The sequence below is a fragment of the Meleagris gallopavo genome, chromosome 4 (assembly GCF_000146605.3).
Source record: "Meleagris gallopavo isolate NT-WF06-2002-E0010 breed Aviagen turkey brand Nicholas breeding stock chromosome 4, Turkey_5.1, whole genome shotgun sequence".
Taxonomy (NCBI): Eukaryota; Metazoa; Chordata; class Aves; order Galliformes; family Phasianidae; genus Meleagris; species Meleagris gallopavo.
Genome location: NC_015014.2, coordinates 58,073,005 through 58,081,197, shown reverse-complemented (window position 1 = coordinate 58,081,197; position 8,193 = coordinate 58,073,005). Strand labels below are relative to the sequence as shown.

At 37.1% G+C, this 8,193-nt stretch overlaps 1 protein-coding gene across 1 annotated transcript; it reads right to left on the bottom strand.

Annotated features, from left to right (window-relative positions):
* Positions 1 to 5,292, bottom strand: LOC104910847 (ellis-van Creveld syndrome protein). Its single transcript, XM_019614967.1, has 4 exons — positions 5,122 to 5,292; positions 2,313 to 2,396; positions 1,547 to 1,779; positions 1 to 592 (listed from the first exon to the last, which is right to left on the bottom strand). The coding sequence occupies exons 1-4, from the start codon at positions 5,275 to 5,277 to the stop codon at positions 475 to 477; spliced, it is 591 nt and encodes a 196-aa protein (XP_019470512.1). The 5' UTR covers positions 5,278 to 5,292; the 3' UTR covers positions 1 to 474.
* Positions 5,293 to 8,193: the final 2,901 nt, after the last annotated feature.

Here is an 8,193-nt window from a genome sequence, read left to right as displayed (position 1 = left end):
TCTTGTCAGCTTTGAATGCTGTGCCTTGATCTAGGTAGTCATCTTTGGTTTAAATGGATGTCTTAATTCCTTTGTCCTACAAAATCAGGATGTTCTACTTAGCACAAAAGTACTGACTCAGCTGAATTGAATTTTCAGTTTTATTCAAATAGCTTAGAGTCCCTGGAGTTGCAATGCCCAAGAATTGTCCTTAAAACATAAACTTATCTATTAAACATATATTTTTTTCTCTTTTTATGAACACTAACTGCAATGTTTTATTCTCTGGAGTAGGATTTAAAATTGTTATTCATTCTGACTTCTGTATTTCACAGCCTATAGATTTCATATTTTATTCTTTTTGTGAAAATTGTTTAGATGCAGAACAGAGAAAAAATAAGAATACTGTAAAGGTATAACTCTGCTACACTACTCCTCTAGTCTGTGGTTCATGTTCATTATTTCCTAATCTAATATTCAGTTAATGGTTTCAAATCAAATAACTCTAAATGAGACATGAGAACCTACCACATGTTCTTCTTTTCTAAGCTCAGTATCAAGAAGCATGAGATCTTTTAAGAGAAGACTGCAAAGGCAGAGCTTAACATCAAAACTGAAACAAAGATTAAAAGAAGTTTTAAAACCATTCTAAACAGAGGTCACACAAAAAAGCAGCATCATACAATAGTTTCATTTAATCACTAAATTCTTCATTGCCCCTAGAAAAGGAGTGAGATGATTTCTGCAGTGCCTTCTCATTCAGATTAAAAAAAAAAAATCTCTATAGAAGTAAGCAAATCAAAATAGTCCTTTATAAAAAAAAAAGGTAAATATAGGGATGAATGGCTACAAGAAAGGGAAAACAAAGCTTTTAATTAAAACTGTTGAAATGTGTGGATATTTAGAAAATATTTTTCATTGTATCTTACTCAAGCCTCACAGTGACATATACATGATTTTCTTTATTTTTGCAAATGAGAATACAGATGTATTTATTCGTTTATGAATACCTAACTTGCATGGTGTAGGTAAAAGAAAAAGAGTTGATAGTCCATTTGGATTAGCTCTTCTTGCTAATCACTTGCTAATCACTTGTACAAAGTACACTGTACATAAGTGTACAGTTTTCATTCAACATAATGTGAACTGTTCCTATTAAATCAAGGAGAATGAGCACTGTCATCTGCTGTTCTCAAGATACCAGCTGTGTTACTTGAAGATGTACAGTGCAGAAGGCTCCATTAGCTTAGCAATAATCCACTGCATGAGTGAAGAGTATATGAGGCAAAAGGGGTCTCCTTATATTAACGGTGACAAGACCTTTCATGAGAAGTGAAGTTATGATTCCCAGAATTTCATGAACAAGAAACTGACTTTCAGGGTATGAAGCATTTTTCTAGTCTCTCCAACCACTGTTTTTAGGGTTATAAGTCTGTAACTCTGTCTTGTGGTGAATGTATGCATTCAAGCCCAGTCTTTCATTTATGCCAGACCTTTAGTGGTTGTTTTGAAAACTGCCAGAGCATACGAAGAAACAATCAGACACAAGGGCTGGTTTACTGCTTACCTCTCACATGTGAGCACTTCAGGGAAGCAGGTTACCTTGAAGAAGGCTCGATCCTGAAATCTGTCATCACTTGTTGTTGAATGTATTGTTGTGGAGGAACTACAGTCCTCCTTGTCTCCCTGGCTAAGGGATTCCAGGCTGCCTGACGTAGATGCTTCCGTTACCTGATTAGGCAGAACTGCCTGCTTTGGATTCTCATGCAAAGACGGATTGGATGAGCCATCTGCCAAAGGCTACAGTCAAAAAAATTTTACAAGGTTAATTAATACAATTCAATCTTGAGATAAACATCTCATTAATTTGCAGCATTTGCTTCCAAATGAAAAATTAAACAACATACACAGCAAAAGTGTTTCCACGTAAATAATTGTTTATCATCCTGACAGGTTTCTGCATTGCCTGGAAAAGTACTCATCTGATGAGGTTATCTGCTCTGAGTCATTTTTTCTTACTGAAGAGCAGATCTTTGTGTGCTTTTTTCTTACATCTTCTTGGGCAGATATAACCTCCATTAATGTTAATGGGAAGAAAAGGTTCCTTGACTGCAGTGAAAATTGACTGGACACAACGTAAAAGCACTGCAAGTTTCAGAGGGAGATGAAAGCAGTTGATGCCTTACAAAACAATTTCTGAGTCAATGGCCTATAAACAAACAAAGATCCCTTTGAAACAGATTTGCATTAAATTTTCTTCCAGTACTTGACTGCAATTTACTTTGACTTAGAACTATGCCATTAATATTTACAAGTAGAGTCTAAAGCCATACCCTAAATTTCTGATTGATGGGATAGATAACTTTTGCCTTCAACGCAAATGCTGTAACATTACTGTTCAGAGGAGACTCATTTTCCTGTGTGGAAAAGAAGAAAAAACAATTAAGGTTAGAGAATGACAATAGACCTGACAGTTGTTCACTGTAAATATTCCATGCCCCTTTTTTTATTATATAACTTAGACATTCCAATTGATAACTGTTTTTTGACTATTTCAACTTTGGTGTGAAAAGTCTTCTCCTAGTACTCGTTCAGGTCAGGATATGAAACCCAGAAAAGAAAACTGCCATCACCATTGCTCCAAAATATTTTATGCCTGTAGGGGAGAATGGGCAATAGTTGGTATTCACAAGTTATTTTCATTTCCCTTCTTTGCTCTTTCAGCAGTAGCTAAAGATTTTGTGTAACAGACTGAAACAATCTTAATAATAGAAAATACTGAGGGATAAGCTCCACACATATCATCATGGCTATAAATTCTGTCTTCCAATTTAAATAGAGAAACAATAGATCAATAGATTAAATAAAACTAGTCTTTTTTTTTCTTTTTCTTTTTTTTTTTTTCCAGAAAGAACTTTTCTAGTACAAGCCTTTGCCTGCAATCTAGAGAAAATAGCAATGTTCTTCCAGAGAACTTTTTATAGAAAATGTATTCTTTTCATAGTACCTGCTATCTCACGTTGCCTGACTTTCTGCTCCTCCTCTTTCTTATCTGCTGCCCGGAACAATGGGATAATCAGCTCTGTTTTGTGAGATTATGCAAGTCCAATTAAAAGGTCAGATTTATGCAACAGACAGAATAGTTAGGAGATTTCCTGTTCTAGCTATTTTAGTGTTTGGGATTTATTTTTATTTTTTTTGTTAATATGAAAGAATCTGACTCGTTAAAATAATTTTCCTTACATAGATTTTTTTAGAAGATATCAAAGCACTACTAAAATCCAAAAATAGAGATAAGAAGAGAGGAGTAAACTACGTCATTTGTTAGACTCTTATCACAGCACCTTTTCATCTCCATTTCATTTATTTGCAGAAGTCATTTTTGGATTTACCGATAGAGTAAAAAGCAAGGGGATCAGTATGTAAAACATTTTCTCATGCTGAGTAGCCCCACTGCTATAGCATACATTCAGGAATAGAAGCTGACAGATTCATTGCTCTGAAATGGCTGGAGGCAACGCAGCTTCAGTCCACAGCCATAAAGCTGTATCACAGTGTGCTGGAGCTAATGCATTCTGCTTCTCAGCAGGCACGAGTAATATAGAATTATTATTAATATGGTAATTATGGTATTATTGCAGCGTGGAAGGTTTCAGAATGAAAATATCTGTTTTTCTGAAGGCTTTAACCTCACTAAAAACACTTCGCCATCTATGCTTCTCCCTGAACTGTCAATTTGATAGTAGTAAAAGCCAAAGCCTCAGGGAATTGGAACAAACAAATAGAAAAAACATATAACTCCAGAAGTTTGGCAAATAAATGGCAGAAAACCCTTTCAAATAACAAAGCTACTTCTTAACGTGACACAAATGAGCAACCTTGCCTGGGATATATATGAAGGATCACCTCTTAAAGGCTGTGATGCATTTTCAAAAAGAATGAAAATATTCATAAATTTATACCACTGACAAGTTCTCTCACAGGATTTGCACTCCAAAAGAGAATCTAATCTAATCAATCCTCAATTGTTATGCTGTACTTTAACTCACAAAAAATGACCAACTATGGTTTGTAACAGTTCTTGATCACAAAACTGAAATGAAGAGCAATTGTCTGCCAGAATTTAAACCAAGACTAAAATGTTTACAATAATGTTTTCTCTTTGTCCTGGAACCATTCCTCACTGAAAGCTAAGCACCGGGCTCACTGGCTTTAACTGACACTTTCTGCATGTATTTAAATTATGTATAGTAGTGTTATCTGAACTGCATATTTATTAAATATTTCTATCCACAACTTTTAACTTAAAAAGTGCAGTCAAATCAGCATTGGGTGAAAGGCAAACAGCTACACCATAGGATTCGTTCTCATGTTTACTTTGAGATTACCACCAAAAAAAAAAGAGTGATTAGAAGTTCTCATCGAGGGTTTGTTAAATTTATACCTTCTCCCACTCTCTTTCCAAATTACTTTTCTATTTGTCCATGAATCCCAGGGTACCACACTGCTGTTCAACTACTTGTGGTCATTTGACTTCTGCACTGTGTCTTCAACTGATGGGAGAGTTCCCTATATGAGAAAGACATTGAAGATGCTGTTCTCTAATGTGTTCAGTTTGGTTTATTTATTCTATTTCCTTCCACTGATCTACACAATCCAACTCAGGTCTATATCCATACATTAAGGAGGCACTAGAAAAAATTACTTGTTCAGATAATACCTGATGAGGGAACTTTATCACTCTCAAATTTTCTCTAATAAGACTTCTCAAGGAAAAAATCCATTATGAACCATCAGGAGTGATTTCAGTACTTAGGTACTTCTTCCTTTGTCAGTAGTGAGAACATTTTCCACCAGGCAAAACTAAGGAAGCCAATGACCAAAGAGATCTCAGTACCTTGATGGAAATGTACAAGGACAGTTGCCCAAATTAAATGGAATTCATAAGGGAAATGAATGCCTGAAATGATTGCATTCCTAAGAAGCTATCACCACTCATTCTCCTTCCTACAATTTCTTTGAATGCTTTTTAAGGGCTCAATTCCAAGCCCACTACAATCAAGACCGTTTGGACATGGCCCTTAATGTGCTGATTAATACATTCAGCAAAATGGACAAACACTCCAAAGAACCCAGCTTTACCTCCAACACCATCTCCTCTTTTGATTTATGGGGTTCTGCCTCACTTTTGGTGAGAGGATTCTCTTTTTCATCGCAGTTGAAACTTTCCAGAAGTCTCCGGGAATCATCTTTCTGAAATTCCGAGATAAAACAGATAAAATATAACTCTGAGATCATGCAGAATCATCTGAGGATATCCAGGCTACTGTCAAAGACCGTTCATGTCTCCGTTCTGAAAATGATTCCAGTATCAGCTGGAAATGATAATTTTGGCAATTATCATAAACAAACTGAAAATGAACAACAACTTTATACACGCAGGATGCATTCTTTTAAACTACTGAACATTATGAATTTCATTTGTCATTCTAAAAGTAAAACTTTAACCCAAAAAGATAATGTAAATGTGTCGAATCAATCCATCTCAACACCATACTACCATGGTGACAAGCTCATAGTCTTTGTTCAAATTCTTAGTTAAAAAAAAGTTAATTAAAATAGTTTGCCATTGTTTGCAATGAGTAGAATGTACAACATTTTTGGATACCTGCCATGAGAAATACTTCCTAAACAAAGTTTTATGTCTGAGAAAGTTCCCGTCAAGAACGAATAACCATCATAAAGCATTCACCATGTGTTCCAGAAGCAACACATACAATTGATCTTCTCTTTCTTAACAAATACATCCTCTGGTATGGACAAAGATTACAAAGGCACGAAGTGCTCTGCTGCACACATGCCTCTCTGAGCACTAGCATAGACTAAAGTAATAATGAGGTCGGTCAGTGCATCCCAAAATAGCACTGCAAGGAATTTTGTAGTGAAGCAGAAGATGGCAGCCAGCCTACCCTGACTACCTCTTTCCTTTACTTTTCAGCATTCTATTCCACTAACTGCTTTTTCATGTAGACTAATGATATGGCTTTTGCCACTATGCATGTAACTCTAATGGAAAATTTCTCCTTGAATTATTTGGTCAGTTGGTGTATAAAGTAGTCAGTTTTCTCAGTATATAGAGAACTGCTTAGGGTTTGAATAGATTTAATTCCTGATGACTTGTCTCTATCACCTTTCTGGAACACAGAGGCTCAGGAATACAGATCATGTTCTTGGGTTAGTCTCCAAGATGTGGTGAACTGAAGACGTTGTTTCCCAAGAACCTACTATATCACAAAAGAACAGCTACAAGTCCACTTCAGCAATCTTAGCTTTTGTCCCAAACCATTCATAAAACTTCGTCTGAGAGACTGGGAGCTGTGGAATTAGCTAAGCTGGATTCACCACTGTGTATCCCACCACTGCCATTCCAAAATAAGAACTTGCTTTCCTCAACTTAATTTTAAAAAACTTTAACTACTCCTTCTCATTCACTATTCATTTCCACCCCTTTATATGTCCATTGTGTAACTTTAACAGTATTTGCAATTTTCCAGGATTCATTTCTTTTCTGCCAACACTTCTAATTTCATCTCCTTCCTCTTTATTTCTGTCCTCCTTTGCACATCTGCAACTCCTCCCAAAGAGTATCTACAAAAACAACTGAAGTGATACCGACCTTCCCTTTTGCGTCATTAACAAGCTGAATAAAACTAAGTTTAACTGTAATTACTGTAATACTTCATTAAACTAATCTAATATCATAATGAGACAAACTCCAACACAAAGAGCCTCTAGCAATGATGTTCAGTATAATAGGAGAGCTTCATCGATAGAAATGCATGCTAGAGAAGTTCACCACAGTGTCTGAAGCTATCATTGAAAAGGTTCTATAAAACTCTCCTTGTATGCACAGATCCTCAGATCAATAAGGCACTGCATGCATTTAAGACCCACGTAAAGAAGTGATTAACTGGGGTTGTGTGACAAACACTGATAGCTTACTGCAGTTCTCCAGGCACTGTTCCCTCTGCAAGCTTAACTTACGTGCTTGGGACATGCTATCCCTGCTTTTATTCTGGATACAGAAGGCTGCAAAATCATAATTATACAGAAGCTCCAGTATAGTAGTTCCTATATTAATAGTAGTTAACTATAACACTATAGTAGTTAACTATAACACATGAATACTACCAAATTAAAGCAACTACATAGTAAAAATACTGCATCCAGGAGGCAGTGCGTGAAAGCAAATGGTACAGTCTAAGTTTGTTTTTGGGAAATCAGACTCCAGGGCACAATCTGACTGCCCTGCAGTGTGTTCTGTATGTGGCAGTCTTTAGAAATAAACAACTTTTTTACAGCAGCAGTGTTGCTTTTAATAGCATTTAAGCACCTCAATGCATGTAAAGATCTGGGCCAGAGAGAAGTACAGCTTCTATTCCCTATTGATGTAAGTGACAAAAAGGATAAAATTGTACAAGGCTATATTTGAGTTGGTAGTGATGGTACAATAAAGATACCATCTATTAAGATAGGAAAAATGAGAAACTGAATCAGAGAAGCTTGCACTCGTGCATGTTGCATTGATCCACTATTTGAAGCGAACCCATTGTTAGGGTAAAGTATGGCTTCAAACAGAGCTTCAAATCTGCCACTTAAAAGCAGTCGGGAAGATTCAGTGGTGCTCAGCCCAAGCAGACAGATCTATGCAGCAGAGCAGGTACGACTGGAAAACGTGCAGACATGAAACAAGGCCAAGCAGACCCTCTGGCTATTTCCCACATCTTCACACACGCACTTCAGCGCAGATTTACTGCTGTGAGGGAACATTAACACTTCTGCGCTCTACATTTTCTTTCTTTGGACTGTTCCTCCTGTTGTAGGGTGGAAATGCGTATTTGTTTCCAAGCACCTCACAAACAGAGCTCACCTCCCCGTGACAGACAAAGCCGCGGGCAGCTAAGAACAAGTCCCAGGATACACACCAAGGTTTGGAACATATCCACACCTAAAGCAGTGTCTTTTTGGAGCCGTTTATATCGGTGTTTACATTAATAAAGCACTGAAAATACGTTGAGCGGAGGGGTGTCGTGAATCACACGGCTCCCCAGCCACCACTGAGTTCACAGTCAATTCGGGGTCGCTCCGGGCTCGCACCCGGGCAACCCCAGCGCAGCGGAAACCTGCCTTCCTCACGCTGCTCGGCGCACGGCC

Coding starts and splice junctions, on each gene's coding strand:
- LOC104910847 (XM_019614967.1), bottom strand. CDS start 5,277: ATGATCTCAGAGTTATATTTTATCTGTTTTATCTCGGAATTTCAGAAA. Junction 2,397..5,121: donor AAGAGGAGATGGTGTTGGAG/GTAAAGCTGGGT, acceptor TTTTCCACACAG/GAAAATGAGTCTCCTCTGAA. Junction 1,780..2,312: donor CCATCAATCAGAAATTTAGG/GTATGGCTTTAG, acceptor TTTTGACTGTAG/CCTTTGGCAGATGGCTCATC.